General features: G+C 38.3%; 1 protein-coding gene across 16 annotated transcripts in view; it reads left to right on the top strand.

Annotated features, from left to right (window-relative positions):
- Positions 1–20,557, top strand: part of NEO1 (neogenin 1) — a 234,381-nt gene that overhangs the window by 176,369 nt on the left and 37,455 nt on the right. For all 16 annotated transcript variants that reach the window (XM_021099097.2, XM_021099089.2, XM_021099096.2 and 13 more), the window contains exons 9-15: positions 5,558–5,712; positions 10,107–10,255; positions 10,633–10,771; positions 13,207–13,256; positions 14,243–14,390; positions 17,925–18,035; positions 19,114–19,308. In XM_021099097.2, the coding sequence (XP_020954756.2) occupies positions 5,558–5,712; positions 10,107–10,255; positions 10,633–10,771; positions 13,207–13,256; positions 14,243–14,390; positions 17,925–18,035; positions 19,114–19,308 (947 nt within the window). The remainder of the gene's footprint in view (positions 1–5,557; positions 5,713–10,106; positions 10,256–10,632; positions 10,772–13,206; positions 13,257–14,242; positions 14,391–17,924; positions 18,036–19,113; positions 19,309–20,557) is intronic.

Below are 20,557 nucleotides of genomic sequence, written 5' to 3'. Positions count from 1 at the left end.
CCTTGAGTTCCCTCTACCAAAACTGCATTTCCCTCACAAATACCCATCTGGTTTCTTGTCCATTATCCTCAGCTGGTTCCTCCTCAGGTCTTCCGTGACTGCACACCCAGCTTGGCCCCTTGGTCACTGTCACATAGTGAGGCACTTGATGGCTTGTTTCCAAGCCAGTTTTGTTAAATTTTCATGAAATTTTGCAAACCTGATGACATGATTTGATAGCTCAAAAACTGAGCATGATAGGAGTATTTACAGTGACAAGGGCCACAAACCAGAGCCAGTTGTTATAACATTTACTGGAACACCACTGTATCATAACACCCTGTTTAGTTTTTTAGCTTCTGTTTTGTGTTATGTTTTCTCAAAACATTTAACACTCTGAAATTTTCTCTTTTTATTAACACAGTTCTTGTGTTTGTCTTGTTCAGTAGAGTATCACCAATCACCTGGAACAGAGCCTGGCATATAAGTAGCACTAAAAAAAACATTTGTTAAGTGGATATATTAATTTCATTCAGTGGAGAAATAATAGTTATGCAAGAAATCATGTTGAAGAGTTCCCTGGTGGCCTAGCAGGTTAAGGATTCAGTATTGTCACTGCTGTGGTACGGGTTTGATCCTTGGCCTGTGAGCTTCCACATGCCGTGGCATGGCAAAAAAAAAAAAAAGAGGGAGAGAAATAATGTTGAGATAATTAATCCCATTTAGTGGAAAGAATGAAAGTTATGTCTTTATCTTATTGTATAATAACAAATGATAGCTATATCAAAATGATTTTAAAACTTAGAAATGTATTAGAAGAAAATACAGGAACTGTTTTTATCATTTGCATTTGAAATGGCTTTAAGAGGAAGACAGAATCAGAAACCAAACAGGAGAGATTGAAAAAATTTATTATATAACTGTAAAATTCCATGTGATCAAATAATAAACTGGGGAAAATTTTAATGTATATAAAAGATCATATTGATACCCAATCTCTATAAAGAACTGTAACAAAACACAAGCAAAAGACCAAGAGGCAAATGATACAAGTAGGTGACTCACAGAAGTTAGTGGAAAGCCCATTAAAGTTTAAAAAAAAAAGTTTTCACCATCACTAGCAATCTGGGAAATACAAAATAAGGTACCATTTTTTTCACCTGTAAGGCTGGCAAAAATTTTAAGTTGATAATATCCAGTGTTAAGCAAGCTAAATGCTGGGATTAAATCCACTTTAGGCTCTTAGTGATGGTATAAATTAGAGGAGCCTTTGGAGACAGTGATTTGGCAGAATTTTTTTTCTTTTTAATGCACATATCCTTTTATCCAACATTGCTCTTCTAAGTGTCTGTCCTATACACACACATATATATGTATAGGGCACTCATATAAAAATGTTTACTCCAGTATTGTTTATAAAAATGAAAAAAGGAAATGTCCATTGATATGGGAATGGGCATATGATATAGATATATCCATATGAATGATGATGCAGGAATTTTTAAATTATATACCCATGTATTCTGATGTGTATGTAAATACCTCGACCAACGGTTCTCAACCAGGGATAGTTTTATCTCCCCAGTACAGCTTTGGCAATGTCTGGCGGTGTTTTGGTTATCATAACTGAGATGGGAGGGGGTGCTCACTGCCACCTAGTGAGTAGAAGCCAGAGATGCTGATGAACATCCTACAGTGTACAGGACAGCCCCCTACACGTACAGCAAAGAATTATCCTGCCACAGATCTCAACAGTGTTGATGCTGAGAAAGCCTGATGTGGAGGGATCTAGTAAGATTATAGGTCCATGTTCTACAGTTAGCTCTCACTGTGGAACAGGTTTTAAGGAGGGAGAAAAACTGGGACTTTGAATTTTTTAACGGTGTATGTACTTTTGTTTTAAATGAAAATCTATCACTTATTAATGAATCATGGGTTGCAATAATCAGAGATGGTTACTAAATGAAGCTGGAATTGAAAAATATAGAAGATAAATTGGCAGGGGCAGGAGGACAAGACAAGCATAAATAAAAAGAAGATGCAAAGAGGATCCTGTTTAGTTTGTGTGTCTGTTGTTGGAAGGAGGGACAAGTAGGAAAGCTAACCTGGCTTGGCCCTGCATTTTTTATAAGAATTAGTAAGAATATAACAAAGTGCAAGTTTGGAGCGGGAATGCCAGTTAAGAGTTTTGACATAATCAGTTAAGAAGCGACCATTTTAGACTTCTGAGCAGGTGTGCAGTGTGGTTTTATTAAACAGCTTTTATTAGCAGTACTTTAAGAGTACTACAGGGTTTCCCTTGTAGTGCAGTGGGCTAAGGATCCAGCATTGTCACTATAGCAGCTCAGGTCCCTGCTGTGGTGTGGGTTCGATCCCTTGCCCAGGAATTTCCACATGCCACAGACACGACCAAAAACCAAATAATAGCAATAATAATTAAAAAATAAAAAGTGTTTCTAAATTTTAAAAAAGTACTATATGCAAGATCAGAAAGGAGAAGCAGTGGAGTCAGGGAGACAGATCAGGTAGTAGTTAGGTTGATCTAGGCATGTGATAGGCTCGGAAGAAGATGCTAGCAGTGACTTGGAGCAGACAGAATAAATCTGGGGAATATTTCAGAGGAAGATTCTTGGACACTAATAGTTTTTTTCACTTCAATATTTTAAGATTATGATTCCTGAATAGAAGCAATGAAAGAATATAAATAACACTAAGTCAGAAGCTAGATTCCCATTACGTGTTTTATAAACAAAATTTACTTAACCTTTACAAGCTTAAATTTTCTCATCTAAAAAATGAAGGTAAGAAGATTTCTTCATAGACTTAAAACAGTTCAATGTGAGAACGTACGTATGCCACTGCTTGCATTTACAAATTCCCTTACTTCCTGCATTTGAAACTTCATCCACCAGGTGGCACTATACACCTTAGTCATGAATTATGTAATTCTCTTGGGTACTCTTGTTTCCTGAAATTCCAAAGGATCTTTCCTCAGCCATTTCACCTATGAAAGGGTCACCTTTTTTTTTTTTTTTTCCAATGCCTTTTGTGCAAACAGCAGTATTTTCTATTATCCACTAAACAAAGACTGCAGAGTAAGTTATTCCAGAAATTAATAGCATTTTCAAGATGGACAACGCCTTACATAATGTGTTAGCTTAAGTTCAGCAGTTGGCAAACTGTAGACCCTAGGCCAAATTAGACCCGTTATTTTTATGGCCCAGGAGCTAAGAATAGTTTTTACATTTTCAAATGGTCACATTTTAGTAGGTTATGTAAGTAGCTACAGTTGACTATTAAACAATATGGATTTGAACTGCACTTATATGTGGATTTTCCTCAGTAAATACATACTGTGGTACTACACAATCCACAGTTGGTTAAATACCCAGAGACAGAACCACAGATGGGGAGGGTCAGCTGTAAAGTTACCCTTGGATTTTTAAGTGTGCATCTGGTCGGCGATATTTTTCATTTTGCATCTTGGCCTGTAGATATCTAACATCAAGCCCTTTAAGAAAAAGTTCGCTACCTTAGTCTCATTCTTTTATTTAATACATGAAGAAACAAGCCCAGAAAGAATTAGTGACTTGCCCATGATATGCTAGCAAGACAGCGGTGTTGCCAGAACTAGAATTAGAGCTCCTGACTCCTGGCCCTGCGCTGTCTTAGTGTAAAATGCACCTCTTTTGACTCTTAGTTAACATTCTAACCTGAGTCCCATCCTAACCTCACCCATTTATGAGAATTGTCCTTCATAACTCACCCTGGACCTTTCCTGATGTCAGAAGTTTTTTTCTAGATTAAAAACTTGGTTCTGGGACCTTAGACCAATCTAGTGTTAGAAACCTTTGCCGGTGCTAGATATTTCATCTTAGAGAGTCATACGTACTGCTCTTTTTTTCTAATTGTAATGCTTCTACAGAAATTTGTTCTAGGTTTTTTTCCCCTTTTACATAAGAACAAACAAAAAAGATACATGTGATATCATTACTATTTAAGATTTACACATTAGAAGGCAAAATTCCACTCATTCACACAGCACATATTTGTGATGCTGCTTCTTTGTACGAGCATTCTGTTGGCGCTTCTGTGATATGTGAACATGAATGAAACACTCTTTCATTTCAATTTAAAGTCAAATAGTGCCCCCTCAGTGTCTTTTCTCAGAGAGAATTTGTTCATATACAGTGAGCAAAACAGACTCATCTGTGCTCTGGTGTAGAGCTTTTAGTTCACTGAAATGTAAAATACCATACTTCCTTTTAGACAGAAGTCATTTAAGATCAGATCGAGTGTCAGAAACCTCATAGTATAAGAAATAAGTTGATAGCCGCCTTCTAAATCTGTGAATTAAAGGTTATCTGAAGAGAAAATGATCCATATAGATATCTCAAGTGTCTCTGAGCAATAATAACTTGTTGCCATGGTGCTCTTTTCCAATGGACGCTAATGACTGTAGACAGTGTCTCTAAGCATGATGTGGGTGGCTGCTGTTAGCTTGTCCTAATTAAAATAAGGTGGTTTAGAGAACTATAGAAAAACTGTTAAAAAACATTTAAATTCCTAAAATAGAAATATTCAAACACAAACAGAGAAATTGGCATATGGTCATATAGAACCACACAAATTTTAATCAGTGATGTCAGGGAAAATTATCAACATTTTAAAGTGAGAATTACCCTCACATAATTGGTAATTCATAAAAGCCAGCTATTTGTCTAAAACAAGTATTTTCCTTTACATTATTTGTTGAAAGCAAATATCTCATTTTTGTTATGGTGAGTACAGTATACTGAGCATAATTATGAACCCAAGTGTGGACACACAAACCCCCACTATAGAGCCTGGAAGCTTTTTTTAAAGAATCTAGATGACTGTTTTTCTGTTTGCATCTCATAACACTAGACCACTAGATTCATTGGTACTGTTTGTGGTAAGATTTGTTAAACATTTCAAATCAGTTTGAAAATCATTCATAAAGGTTATTTGTTTTTAGAAAAATTATAGAAGTCAGTCATGATTAGCTTATTTTATAGATTGGATTCATTTAAATTTTTAATATTCCCAATCTTAAAAGTGATCCTCTCTAGCATTCCTTTTACTGAGAATCTATTAACTAAAAGATATGTAGCATTCTTTGATACTCTGTGTAAAAACTGGATCATATCTGTAATCGTCTTCTGTTTGTTTCCCTGAAAATCATCCCTTCAAACTCAGTGATTTCTGAAGTGGACAAAATCGGTGACCAGCTGTCCCCTTTGAGATGACACCGAGAAGACTCTTGTCTGTGTCTCTCTGATACGAAGTTGAGAGTATGACCGACAATAGCCTTACTGTTTAAGCTAGAACATCACCCAGTTATCAGACACGTATGACATTGCTCTTTGCCAGTATCCATATTCTGTGCATTGTTCTAGCCCTAAAAGTTTCCCTTCTTGAGAGTTAATTTGACTTAAATTTATTAAGATTTTGATGTAGTGTGGTATCTATAGGCATTGAAATGAAAATGAAACTGCACATTCTAGAAGTTTTCCTAATCGATGCTGTTTCTTTCCAAATAACTCTTTATCCAAAGGGAACGTGTTGAGAATACCAGTCGCCCAGGAGAAATGCAGGTAACCATTCAAAACCTAATGCCAGCGACTGTGTACATCTTTCGAGTAATGGCTCAAAATAAGCATGGCTCTGGAGAGAGTTCAGCTCCACTCCGAGTAGAAACACAGCCTGAGGGTAAGTCTTGCACCTGTCTGTCAGCCCCACCTGCAGGGAGACTGTTTGGAGGTCTGCTTTCTGTGTAGACTGGCATACCGTGGGTGTGCAGATGATAGCAGTTCTACCTTCAAGGACCTTCTGAACTAGTCAAGGGAGATCAGATTAATTCACACCAAACAGTAGCAAATAGTGGAAGACAATGTAATTCTGCTGATAGTACTGATCCTTTTAAGAGCTCAGATGCCTTCTGGAATCTTGCCTCTCATCTAAGGTTGTATGTCAACAATCCTGGGATACATTACCACTTTCTTCCTCAAATTATGGTGACCAGACTATATCTCATTAATTTTATGGGGAAGACGGAGTCTTGGTTATCCTTGTATTTCCTACCATGTCTAATGCAGTGCCACATGAAGTAGGTATTCAATAATTGTTATCAACTGGATGGCCCGGATCTTTATACATACTACACTCTTCAGAATCTCTTCAAAGCTTTACTTTGGACCTGTGGTCTTCTGTGCTAAGCAGTGTTTCTTCCCGTGACATTGCTTAAGATTTTCTCAAGCTGGAGTGAGTGTCAAGTTGATTTATCTGATAAATGTCTTTTATGTCTTAAATTTTGGTTGTAAACTCTAGGCCAGAAATTCCAAGAAGCAGTCAAACCAGAATTAATGCTTTTCCCATGAGGCTTTCTTCTTCAGTTTCACCTTCTTTTAACAAAAGCCACTATTTTTCCTCCAGACCTTTTCCGATTGTCTTTTACTCTTAACTGCACTAGTGTTGCTGTGTTAACAGACTTCCAGTAACAAAATTTTACTTCAGCTACCGGGCCTGGAGTTCCCGTCATGGCTCAGAGTTTGTTAATGAACCTGACTGGTATCCATGAGGATGCAGGGCTCAATCCCTGGCCTCACTCAGTGGGTTAAGGATCCAGCATTGCTGTGAGCTGTAGTGCAGGTCTCAGACCAGATTGGATCCCAAGTTGCTGTGGCAGCAGCTACAGCTCTGATTTGACCACTAGCTTGGGAACTTCCCTATGCTTCGGAGCATGTGGGAAACATTTGTAGAAGCTGCTGACCAGGGAACTAAACAGGTTAAATAAATTTACCAGTGAAACTGTGGAAGTAATTCAAGGACTCTACCTGATAGGTGGCATAAGCAAAGTGAAGAAGCTACAGCAGATCATTTTCCCATCAAACAATTCCTGAGGACCTCCTGCACTGGACACTGCACAAGCTGTTGGCGATGCAGAGGATGACAAGATAGGAATTCTTGCCTTAAAGAAAGAGCATCAAGATAGGAGACTGTTGTGTATGTCAGTGCTAAAGCTTAAAGACCAGGGATCAAACCCAGGCAGGGAAAGAGGGCCATCAGAGAGTCATAGGGTTGATTGAAGAAAAGAATGTATTCTCACTTAAGGGAAAGGATTTGAATTTCACACTTACTATGTTCAGATACGAGCAGAAACAATCGCTTAGATTTGAAACTCAATTTTCCTTCATTAACTTTCATGTACAGGTGTTCTTCATGAGAGGTAATGGATACAGAACAAGGAACAGGTTACTGTAAAAGTGAGGTAAATCAAGTCAGGTTTCCAGGAGAAAGTAAGACCTGAGATTAGCCTTGAAGCATGCAGCTTAGAGAAAGCGTTATGGGGAAGGAAGCTGCTTGACCCAAATCCCCCAAATAGGAGTAAAAAATAAACATGCAAGGTGGGTCATGATGAAAACAAAGGCAAAGCCCACTGAATTTGATTCAGGACAAGGGTTCCATCCTGGGGCTGTGATCTTTCTCAAGATACATGAAAGTATTTGTGTCTGTGTCTGTGTTCATATTTTCCTTAGGAAGGAGCCTGTGGTTGGTTTTCATTATCATTTCAGAACCTTACAAGTCAACTGTTGAGAACCACCAGACTAGAAGGGGCATTGTCAATTTGGAGATGAAAGAAGAGGTTTTACTGAGTGCCTGCTGTGTGCCAGGCACCATGCTAGGCGGCCAGGATGTAAAGATGAGTAAGACTTGACTTTTGTTCCCAAGGAGCTTCCAGTCTGGTACTAGAGACAGACAGGTAAATGGGCAATGGTGTGATGTAGTGTCATCACAAGGAGCATAGGCATCCTTTGTTCAAGGAGTTTTATCAAAAGAAAGTAGCTAAATAAGAATATTGATGGAGGAGTTGCCACTATGGCACAGTGGGTTAAGATATAAATGGAAGGGGCAACAGATTCTGGTGAGGGTGTTTTAGGGATGGAGCGTGACTGTGACATGTTTTGGCAAAAGAGGAGTTATTGGAGAGAAATTTGCATTTCATCTGGAGGCATTCGGACTTGGGGGGAGGGTGTGAGTGTTGAAGTCAGCCCTTGGAAAATATTCTATATTTTTAGCTTTGCAAACCAACTTAAAATTTTTTCCATTTTTTATGCCACTGTACAGAGGAAAGAATTTATTAGCGCCTTTTTTAGTATCATATTTGCCCATGTTTAGCCAATGAATATATTGAAAGTGATTTCAAGGGAATTTGTTCTGTTTTCTTGTCCCTTTAAAAAGTTAGAGAAAAGTTTTCCATCGCAGCAGAAGTGTGACAAGTCCCACCTGTCGGGCTGAGCAAAACATGCTCTTAACATTAAGTGAATAACATGATTCATGGCTAAATAAAGCAAACAACTGTCAGAATAACCGTATTCAGATTTCTCGACTTTGGTAGCAAAACTAATCTTAAACTGTGATGCTGTTATTTAAGAAAGCCAGTTTGTTTTACATTTTGTTGTGTTTTTTTCCCCCTTTAATCAAATGGATGTCTGTTACAGGAGCTCTGGCACCAGAAAAATGGTTTTCAGGTCTACCATATCTACCAGGTGTAGGCATAAGCAACCCCCCAGGATTTGTGTATAAATTGGGACTGGAATGTGTCAGTCAGACAAAAAGAATGTAGTGAAAAAGGAGAAGAGAGGTTGTAGGATTTAATGCTGAGCAGTCAGTGGGTGTGCCAGTCATGGAGTCTTAGAGTTATGTATGTCCTGTGGAGGGTGTTTTCATCATCTCCTATCTAGTCATCTTGAGACCACATTTTAGAACCAGAAAGTGCTCAACTCCTGGCTCTACCAGTCACCCACTTTACCATAATTTGGGACTGGCTCTTAACCTCTCAGCCTTGTCTATAAATAGGGATGATAGTAGTATCCATCTCATTTGGGCTAGTGAAAATATTAAATAAGGTGTAATTTACGTATATGTAAAGCACTTAGTGCTGGACTGATTCAATAAATGGTGGCTATTTTTTATATTATTATTTATCTAGTCTTGTTTCCTTACTGTTTTTCTTTCATGCCTGTGTTCACATGTTCTCTCAAAATACAGATTTGGTCATAATCTTGTCATGTTCTTGCTGGTAACTTTTCAGTAATTACCTACAGGGAATAATCCAAACTCATAGCAGGGCCTTCGGGGGTCTCTATTACCTGGCTCTTGTTATCCTCTCTCTCCCACATCTGTTCTCTGTTTCAGCCTCAACCACATAACACTGTCTTATCACATGTCATCTCTGTTAACTGGATCAGTTGCCCCCTTCATATCTGAGAAAACTATTCATTCTTCCTGCTCCCTGGAAGTCTTCACCCCCTTTCCTAACCACCCCTCCCAGGGCCAGAACTGTGCACTCTCTTCTTTTTGTTTTCATTACAGTTGTTACCTAATGAGTCAGCACTCACAGGATATTATTCTCTGTAACTATTTATATGTCTGACTTCCCCCTAGACTGGGAGTTCTTTTGGGCAAGGACTCTGTCCATCAGTCATTGTATCCCCAGCGCCTGGCAAAAGAAGGCTTTCTTTTTGTGGTGGTTGCTGTTATGTGCAGCATTCCAACTGCAAAACTTGGGTTTTATAAACCACAGGAAGAATTCTGCTGTCTTCACTTTTTCTTTGAGTAAATTTGGGATACTTGTCAGATAATTTTTGGTTTTAAGTGATAAAGAGGGAAATCTTTTTTCATTGTTGTTGTTGTCTTTTTGGGCCGCATCTAAAGCACATGGAGTTTGCCAGGTCAGGGCTCGAATCAGAGCTATAGCCCTCGGCCTACACCACAGCCACAGCAGCACAGGATCCAAGCCACGTCTGCGACATACACCACAGCTCACTGCAATCCCAGATCCTTAACCCCCCGAGTGAAGCCAGGGGTCAGTCCATTATCATCCTCCTGGATACTAGTCAGGTCCATTAACTCATGAGCCACAGTGGGAACTCCAGGAAATCTTTTAATGATATATTATCCTGAAACCACTTCAGTCAGATTATTTGTTTTCTTGGTTTTATTGTTTTTAAAACATGGCTAGTATACCATTATTGCTGAAATTGGTCATTGAGAGGTACAGTAAATTTCATTTGTATCTTGATATCTTGAAATTTTCCTTCTAGTTCAGCTCCCTGGCCCAGCACCTAACATCCGAGCATATGCAACTTCTCCTACGTCCATCACTGTCACCTGGGAAACGCCATTGTCTGGAAATGGGGAAATACAGAATTACAAATTGTACTACATGGAAAAAGGGACTGATAAAGAACAGGTATAATATTAAGCCATTTTTAATGCACTTATTAGAATAGTAGAGTTGAAATATATTTCCAAAAGTCAGTACTTGCTTGTCGAGAAATCTGAAGGGGGAAAAGATGTGTAGAAAATGAAAAGTTGACAGATTTTATTTCTTGGTACCAAGGTTTATTCTGTAGTTTTTGCCAGCAAGAGTCACTAAACATCAAGCAGTATTTCTCAGCAAATTGCCAGTGTTCATGATTAATTTGTTTTGGTTATTAAACAACATTCTGTGAAAGGGATTAAAATCTGCATTATGTCAAATATAGAATTTTTGTAGTTAATTCTTTATTTTATAGCATTTATTTTGGCTTGAGTTGTGTATATATAAGTGGTTTTATTTTATTCAAGGATGTTGATGTTTCAAGTCACTCCCACACCATTAGTGGACTGAAAAAATATACAGGGTATAGTTTCCGAGTGGTCGCCTACAATAAACATGGTCCTGGAGTCTCCACACAAGATGTTGCTGTTCGAACATTTTCAGATGGTGAGTCTTTCTTCCTCTGCAACAAAAATAGCATACACTTCGGGGCCCTAATGGCATAGTAAGATCATGAGCTTTAACGTCAAGAAGATTTGGTTCAGTACCAGTTCTGATATTGTGATTTTGGTCAAGTCGCCTCACATGTCTGAGCATGTGTCCTTACATACAAAATTTAGATTAATACTTCATTAGGTTGCTGTAAAAATCTGGTGAAGAGAGCATAGAACATGCAGTACCTGGTACTGAATAGCTCCTTAGTGTTTTTATTTTTAGTAGGTGCTTTTGTTTTAGTAAATATTATTGCTTGTTCATAACACAGACCATCCCAGGGTGTTGGAAAACTGGCCTTGCCCTACTTAGCAATCATATTTGCAAGCCAAATAGGTCTTTTGAATGCCTCAATATTTTGTGACAGTTTATTTCTCACTTATGACTGAATTCCTAAGCCAAGTTATTTGCTTATACCCGTGACCTAAAGCAATAGTTTTCAAAGTACAGCTTGCCAAAGAGGTTGAGTAGGTCAAGACCAGCATTTTTTTTTTGAAGTATTTTTAGACAGAAAGTTAACAGTTCATTGCATTTAGTGTATGTATTATTTCCTGAAACTCAGCTAAACCAAGTGTTGCAAAAATATCTTTTTCTAAAAAATGAATGTACATGTCTGTAGCCCTTATATATAGACAAGCATGCTTTAGAAGCTATAGTTTGACTGCCTTAAGCAGGTGGTCAAACATCTCATCACCAGTAAAGAAGCAGGCTGACCTCATGTGATGTGATGCATCGAGAAAGACATAACTTCACCTATTTCACCTATGTACATCCCTGCAAAAATGTTTAATTTAGATATAATCATGATGAAACAACAAGACATATCAAAATTGATGGAAATTTTGCAAAAAAAAAATACATGGCATGAAGTCTTTAAAAATATTAATCTTGTGGGAGTTCCCTGGTGGCTTAGTTGGTTAAGGATTCAGTGTTGTCAACACTGTGGCCTGAGTTACTGCTGTGGCAGCGGTTCAGAGCCTGGCCTGGGAACTTGCACATGCCGCAGGTGTGTCCGAAAAAAAAATGAAAAATACAGCAACAGCAGCTATGTTTGTGCCTCTGCAGCTAAGTCACAGATTCTTAACAGGGAAATGATTAAAATCATCCATGGATTTTTTCAAAATACAGGTGCCTAAGCCCTTCTCCAGCCCCTCTGTGCCTGAATTTCTGGTTTGAAGCCTGATGTACTTTGTTAGCAGAGGATATAATAGTGAATAAGAAATTGTCTCTGTCATCCAGAAGCCTGTTGCACAGTTGGCACTAGTTATATGCTTGGTCACCAAATGTCAGAGAATAGTAGGGAGAAGTTTCCACAGATGAATTAGGATAGAAAAGCTAAAGACAGCATTCTCTGAAGAAGAAACTGATCAGGTTTACTTAAATTGGCTTCCTGTAGTTACTGCAAAAAGAGATGCTGGAAGGAAATATGGACCGTAAACTTTGAGATACTCTTGTCTTATGTTCTCATATGTGAGGAACTAAAGTTAAACAGCTGTTTGTTTAACCAACATTCCCAAACTTCTCACATCTGAATGAGTGTTCCCTGCTATATAGTTGCCTGGGGAAGCCGGATGGTCATTTTACTGAACTGTCATTGCTTAAATATCACTTTGTTTTACTTGGGAACTGCTTTCAAAACAAGTTTAGGAACCCTCCAAGAAAGCCATGCTTATTGCTATATGGACATCACATTTCAGACTCATAATGACACTACCCGCTTAATTCATTTGCCGCATTCATTAGACTTGTTTCCAGAAAATGTACCCCAAGATAAAGATAATGCTATTACCAAGAATATTCAAAAGAATATACTAAAGGTTCAGAATGTTTTGGGGGTCTAGGAGAGTTTCATATCCTTGAAATAAGTATTTGACTTCCCAGAGGTACAGCCTGACTTGAGTGTGGGTGCATAGATGTGAATGTTTCATTATTTTTATTACTTGGGGGAGAGTTCTATCATTGAGGGGTTTTTTTTCATTTTTTAAAGTTTTATTGAATTATAGTTGATTTATAATGTTGTGATAATTTCTGCAGTACCACAAAGTGATTCAGTTATACATGTATACACATCCATTCTTTTTCAGATTCTTTTCCCACATAGATTATCATAGAATATGGGTTTGAGTTCTCTGTGCTAGCCAGCAGGTCCCTGTTGGCCTGTCATTCCATCTGCATCAGTGTGCATATGCCAATCCCAGATGAATCAGATATGGCCACATCTTATCCTAATACTACATCAACATGAGGGCACTGGCTGCTGGGTTTAGACCTTCTGGTTGCATATCAGTGTTTGAGATGTGCATTTGTGTAAAGTCCAGCCAATAGCAGTGACATGATAGGTAATATGTGGGTAATTGAAAACTTTTTTTCTTTTTTTCTTGCCTGTACAGTTCCCAGTGCTGCTCCTCAGAATCTGTCTTTAGAAGTGAGAAATTCAAAGGTAAAGCTTTGTATTGCTCTTATTCATTTTTAGTGGTTTACTGTTAAGCTTCAGAAGAGCTTACAGAAAGGGATATTTCACATCAAAACAATCATAATCAACTAGAGAAATAAAGTAATATAGATATTGCATGGCCAGTAAAGCTAGGCTTACAAACCAGCTCCAGTTTATACTGTTTAACTTTACTGCCTTTCTCTTAAGCCAAAATTACTTTAGCATTTCTGTACATACATTGCTATCATTATGTAAATCATGATATTCTAGATCTTAACCATCCAGAACCTTTGTGATAAGGTGAAGGAAGAAAGTTGTTTATAATACCATAGCTTTGGTACCGTGAGGTGAGCCGAGCATGAATCAAAGGCGGACATCTGTCAGGTGGTTGCAGGGCTGAAATCTTCCCTCCTAGTCAAGTTCAATGTACTCTGCAAGCTGTATGTGCCTCTCAGAGGCCCAGAGCCCCTCCTGGGCTACGTAGACAACTGAGATAGCAGTCTTTCCAAACAAGTACCCTGGGAGTCCTTTTCCTTTAATAAACAACCAGCTGTCAATTAATAGTTCCCTCTTTGGAAAGTTTTTATGCAAAAATCATCTAATTATGTTATTCCTACAATGGAGGTAGAAGAGATCTTACACCTAACAAGAGGTGTTTCCTTCCTAATCCACATGCTTCTGACCTTACATTTTCCTTCAAATATGTTCCTGACACTTTTGCCCATGTCTTCATTCTGGCAAAATACTCAGAAGATCAAGTGCCCAGAGTATACTGCCCATAAATATAATCTCCCCATTTGATCTTTGAGGGTTTTAAATTACAAAGTATTTTTGAGTGATTATTAAATAACTTGGTAATACTCTGAGTACTCTGTTGCCTTCATGTTCCTTCTTCTCTTACATAGTGACTTCAGGGTAATAATACATAGAAGAGTAAAACAGAACCAGGATTTGATATATTTAGTCTTTTCCTGTAATCTTGTCTTTCCCAGAGTATTGTGATTCACTGGCAGCCACCACCTCCAGCCACACAAAATGGACAGATTACTGGCTACAAGATTCGCTACCGAAAGGCCTCCCGAAAGAGTGATGTCACTGAGACCTTGGTGACTGGGACACAGCTGTCACAGCTGATCGAAGGTAAACTGCCTTGCACATAGGCAAAAGCTAGGAGATGGTGTTTCTTTGAAGCATTGAATTGTGCTGGTCTAATGACTGCTCTGCGTTGTGGACTTATACGGACAAAGCAAAATGGTTCAAAAGATTTTGTAATAGTTCAGTCTATTTCTGACTTGATAAAAATTAGTGGAAAACATTTTTATAGCTTCTGCCGTCTCTGGTGAAATCGTGTTGGAGTTTCATTGACTTACTTGTGTTTTTCTGTATTCTCCATATTTTCTCATATATATATATATATATATATATATATATATATATATATACACACACATAAATATTTTATAATCTGAGAAAAAAGTAAATCAAAGCTATATAAGCAAAGGGTCTGCTCAATCTAGTTGGTAGAAGAAGCCTACAAAATGATTTTGATAATACTGACACTGCTCATGTAGATGTGCCCTGAAACTACATTTGTAAATAGCCACAGCAATGCAATAATCATTATTGCTACCATGGACATAAAATTTTAGAAAATTCTGTCTAGGATCACTCCTTTTGTGGGTTTGTTTGTCTGTCTGTCTGTTTTTGTCTTTTTGCCTTTTCTTAAACCTGTGGAGGTTCCCAGGCTAGGGGTCTGATCGGAGCTATAGCCGCCGGCCTATGCCAGAGCCACATCTGCAACCTACACCACAGCTCACGGCAACGCCGGATCGTTAACCCACTGAGCAAGGGCAGGGACCGAACCCGCAACCTCATGGTTCCTAGTCGGATTCGTTAACCACTGCGCCACGACGGGAACTCCCCTAGTCAGATTTGTTAACCACTGCAGCACAACAGGAACTCCAGGATCTCTCCTTTTGTATAGTTTTCCCTTTATGTGCAAGAAAGCAAGAGTGACCCACCTAACACGTCTCTAGTATAGAAGACAGAGTTATCCTCTCTTCCTTCCTTATGCAGGGGAATTGAGTTGGATTGGCCAGAGCAAGTTGGCTTTGCAGGAGAAGCCTGGAAAGATAAAGAAGTGCTTTTTGCTCTTTGGATATTAGAACCATGCTCAGAAAGAATAGATACCTCTAGGAAACCTTTTTGGAGTTTCCTAGCAGATCTGATAGAAGAGAACTACTGAGAATTGGGGATACTGTCATTATTATATAAGCCTTGAGAATTAATTTCAACACCTTGGGGGAATCCTAAACTTTCCATGCGTTGTCCCCCTCCTGGGTAGACATGAAAGGATTAGAGCAGCTTGACATCAGCCACTTTCCTTATGTCCCCCTGAGGCCAGATTCTTGATAGAACCAAGATCCACGGCAAAAAAAGTGCAGTGAGTCTCCCCTTCTGTATAGGTATGGGTTTCCAAAGATTGAGAGAACACTAACAGTGGGAGAAAAACAAAACAAAACAAAAAAAAAACCCCTGTACTCCAGTAAACCAGCAAGCTTTTCTCCATCCTCCTACCTGACAGATGGGACTGACTTCTCTCAAAATAGGAGAAGGTGAATGTTTGTCTTCCAGGTTATCTTGCAGTCCTCTAGTTTCTTCACATGAACACTGCAGCTCCAAGCTACAGCAGGTAAATATGGCTGTGAGGGTGTTGCTGAAACATCTCAGGGGCGTTACAGCAAAACTGGTCACAGATGTTCTTAGAAGTCAGTCTGATTTTATTCCAATACAAATAAAAAAATATTTCCCATCTATAAGACTTTTATTTTGAATACAGAGTAGATACTTATTGTGTAGCAGACACCGTTCTTATTCCTAATAAGTAAAAATAGATGCAGTCCTTGCCCATGAGACATATTCATTTTCCCCATGAGACATCTGATGTATAAGCCAAATACCACTTTAAAAATGGTATCGTAAAAATAGCCTTTTCTTTATTAAGAAAATGCTTGCATTTTAAAATCACATTTGGATTCATTCATATGTTTAATAGACTTTACTGAATTTTTAGTAGTATGTGCTGGCACAAGGTATACACTGGTGAGCAAAAGTAAAGGTCTTTATTCTCTTGAAGCATTAACTTGAAACTAATAAGTGTTAGAGAACAATGTGAATTCCCAAGATCCTGGTACTCCGTGACAAATTATAGAATTTTAAGTTTTAGCCAGAAGTAATTGTTATTTCTTCTTTTTGTACTACTTACAGCACTTCGCACATTCTGCCATATCTTTATAATATGAATTGAGTGCCTTGGTTTTAGGCCATGAGCTTTTTGAAGGTTACTGCAAGGGAGAGGCCCTCGGCCTCTTTACTCACCGGTCTCTCCCTTACTTGCACCTGCTTAAGTGCAGGCTCCAAATCTCTTACATTCCATCTCCCCAGAGAGGAGGGAATGATAGTCAGGCCCTCAATTGAACCATGTTTGCTAATGGCCCAGATTGTTGTCTGTTAGCAGTTACAAATGCCTATATAGTCCCCCTGACACTTTGTGTTCAATGTATGCAGGAAGGAGACAGATCAGCTGACCTGGGCCCAGCCATTCTGCTTTTCCTCCTGTCTTGCTTCTTGCTTTCTTGTGGGCAAACGATCAGGATAGGCCTGTAGAGAACAGAACCTCCCATCTTTCCTCTCACACCACATGACAGAATTGATTAACTGAGTCAGGGCTCATCCTGCATCCTGGCCAATTTTTCTCTCAATAATTCTCTCTTTGGAGTTTCTATACATGCTGCTGGCCAAAGATCCTGTTACTTGGATATGGGGAGGTAGGATTTTTCATAACCCTTACAAGACCTGTCGGAATATCTACTATTTAAGTGCTCTAAAAATGTGTGCATGTGAACTGTGCACTTAAAAATGGCCAAGGTGGTAAATTTTATATATATATTTTAACACAATAAAAATAGGAAAAAAATGAAAGTATGAATGCATGAATAGCTGACTGTATTATTGACTGTGACCCCCACTTTCCAGGATAGACTTTTTTTTTTGTCTTTTGTCTTTTTTTAGGGCCACACTCGGGCATATGGATGTTCCAAGGCTAGGGGTCGAATCAGAGCTACAGCTGCCAGCCTACACCACAGCCACAGCAATGCCAGATCCAAGCCACGTCTGCAACCTACACCACAGCTCACAGTGGTCAAGAGGTGGCTCAGAGAACAGAGGTAAACTGGTAGGAGTTCTGTCTCTGCATTATTTTCTGGTCTTTGGTGTCTTCTGAGACCAACTGACTTCATTCTTTTGTTGTAACTTTCATTCCTTTGACCTCTTTGTGTACTTGGCCTCCTTAGTAACAAAATGAAGGGATCACATTAAGTGATCTCTAAGGTACCTTCAAGCTCTTTTAAAGGATCTGCAGTCTTCTGGGAGCTTTACTCATTCTGTTTTCCCCTGGGGTTGTTTGGGCCTCAGCCTCTCCTTTAAAGGGAGGAGCTAGTCCTCTGTGCTGTATTTATGTATTATTGTTCTGCATTAACTTTAACTGAAATGTTATCAAGATAGTAGCTTTGTACTAGGTTGGTAGATGAGATATTTGCTTTAATAAGAGGTTGTTCATCTTTTGTTTTTCCAAAGCTCTTGATTCAGCCTCTTTTTTTATCGTTTGGGTCTCAGGTCTTGATCGGGGGACTGAATATAATTTCCGAGTGGCTGCTCTAACAATCAATGGTACAGGCCCGGCTACTGACTGGCTGTCTGCTGAAACTTTTGAAAGTGACTTAGATGGTAAGAACAACAATTACCAAAATTGGTACAGGCTAGTTACTGACTGTATACTCAAATGAGTCAAACTGGAAAGCCATAGGTTTTGGATGTATGTGGCTTAAATCTGTGAACTTTAGAGGATTATACTGCTGTCATTCATTCCTGTAATGCATCAAGTCTCCTGGATTTTTTTTTTTTATTAGTGGTTCTTAAAGAACCATTCCTTTAAGCAGTAGAAAAAGTGAAAATGTACAAGTGCTTTAAGTCTGGTTTCTTACCAAGGCCATTAAGTAGATGGATCATCTAAAATTTAACGGTGAACCACATAAGTGTTGCCTTTATTTCAGTTATTTTCCCTTTTCCCTTAGTCCTAGAAACCTTACCCCTTTTCTCACCTGTTTATTCATAACTCCATATGGATGTATGTATATACTTTTGTCAGAGATAGGTGCTGCACTTGAAAGACAAAAAACCTGGGTACTTACTTTAATTCTTTGTTTACTGATTTTTAAATTGAGAAGTTTATGCCTTAAAATAATGTGTTTGAAAGATACTGTAAATTGCCACCTTTTAAAGCCTCTTAATCTCCCACTGTTTTTAGTCAATTCGTAGTTCTAAAGTTTCGTGTTTTCTGACTTATCATGTTACTTTGGGGCATAAATAATTGATACCATTGTTGTAATATAATACTTGATCACCTGTTGACAGTGGGCTTCTAATTAGTTGGTGTCGTGCCTTTCTCATCCCATGTGGTAGAGCCTAGGAATCAGATATGGGACCAAGAGGAATGGGTGACTATTGACAAATGTATTTGTTTTTCTCCATTGGGAAGAGGTTCTTGGATCTCTTTGTCTTCCCTTCCAAATTAATACTGCAGTGTCTTGTATTTCAGTCCATTTTAAGTTTTGTTTTCTTAGACTACAGTAAAACCATGGGCCGTACTTTACTGTATATGCAGATTCTCTACTTGGGCATAATGAACTAAACTTAGCCCCACACAATTTGGCAGGAGACTGAACACCATTCCCCAAGTACCCTTGAAATATTCTAAAGGAATGTGGATTTGGATCTCATCTTGCTTTTCTACTTTCCTTCCCAGAAACCCGTGTTCCTGAAGTGCCTAGTTCTCTTCACGTCCGCCCACTTGTCACTAGCATCGTCGTAAGCTGGACCCCTCCAGAGAATCAGAACATTGTGGTCAGAGGTTATGCCATTGGTTATGGCATTGGCAGCCCTCATGCCCAGACTATAAAAGTGGACTACAAACAGCGCTATTACACCATTGAAAATCTGGGTATGTATGCTAAGTAGAGGAAATAATTGCACATATGATTGCTTTCTTTTAACTGTTTATTACATAATGCTTTTATTTTTACAGAAAACTTTCAAAAACAGTACAATGAATTTTTATATATCCTTCACCTAGACTCCCCTAAGATGTACATTTTATCATAAGTTCTTTATCTGCTATATGTGCCTACTTTTTTCTCAGAACCATGTAAGAGTCTGTTGCAAACATGGTGCCCCTCTACCCACTTTAATGTGCATTTCCTAACAAGGTATTTTCTAATATAACCACAGTGTAACTATCAAAATCAACAAAGTAACCATGAAACAGTGTCTGTAGACTTTATTTATATTTCACTGGTTGTCTCATTAATATCCCTTATATCAAAAGAAAAACATTGTTTTCTGGTCTAGGATCACATGTTATATTGGGTTATTGTATTTTATTAGTTTTCTTTGATATGGAAGAGTTCCTCAGTTTTTTTCTTGACTTTCATGACTATGACATTTTTGGCAAAGTATAGGCCATTTATTTTTTATAGAATGCTCCTCAATTTAGACTTGTGTAATATTTCCTCACTGAATTCAGCTTATGCATTTTTGGAAGGAACAACATAGATGCATGTGTTCCTGTCAGGGCCACCCATGAGAGCCCACTACTAGTGATGCTAACTAACTTTTATCACTTGATTAAAATGGTATCTTCCACATTTCTCCACTATTCAGTTATTATTTTTTTCTTCATAATTAAAAAGTACCTTGTAGGTACTTTTTACCTTGAGTCTTTATAAACATCTTGTTTCTTGTCCAACATTCACTCACTAGCTTTAGCATCTCTAATAACAGTTATTACTGTGGTATTTCCCAAGTGGTGATTTTCTAATGATATTATTTCTTCTGCATTTCTTAGCATTCTTTGATGAGAAAGAGCTTTCCATAGAGAAAGAGTGGCCAGTGGGAATCCAGTCTCTCTGCCCATTTGACATCCCCCCATCTTTCTTTGAGCACTGTCTTATTTTTTGACTCAGATGTCTGAGGTTCATCTGGTATTCTCCTAGCCTTAGCCCTTGAATAAGCCACTGTTCTTAGTTTCTTTTATGGAAAATGATATTTAGAAATCAATATCTGAGCACTATACATGCTTGTTATTACTGGGGTAGAAATCCTGAGGAATCTTTTTAAAAGGCTACTAAAACTATAAGTGAGTTTAAAAGATCACAAGTCACAAAGTCAATATACAAAAACAGTTATTTTTC

This window comes from Sus scrofa, chromosome 7 (genome assembly GCF_054392235.1).
Source record: "Sus scrofa isolate SSC_HxYL_T2T_F1_AM1 chromosome 7, Sscrofa_HxYL_maternal_Yorkshire_Landrace_v2.0, whole genome shotgun sequence".
In the NCBI taxonomy this organism is placed as follows: Eukaryota; Metazoa; Chordata; class Mammalia; order Artiodactyla; family Suidae; genus Sus; species Sus scrofa.
This window is presented reverse-complemented; position numbering and strand designations above follow the sequence as displayed.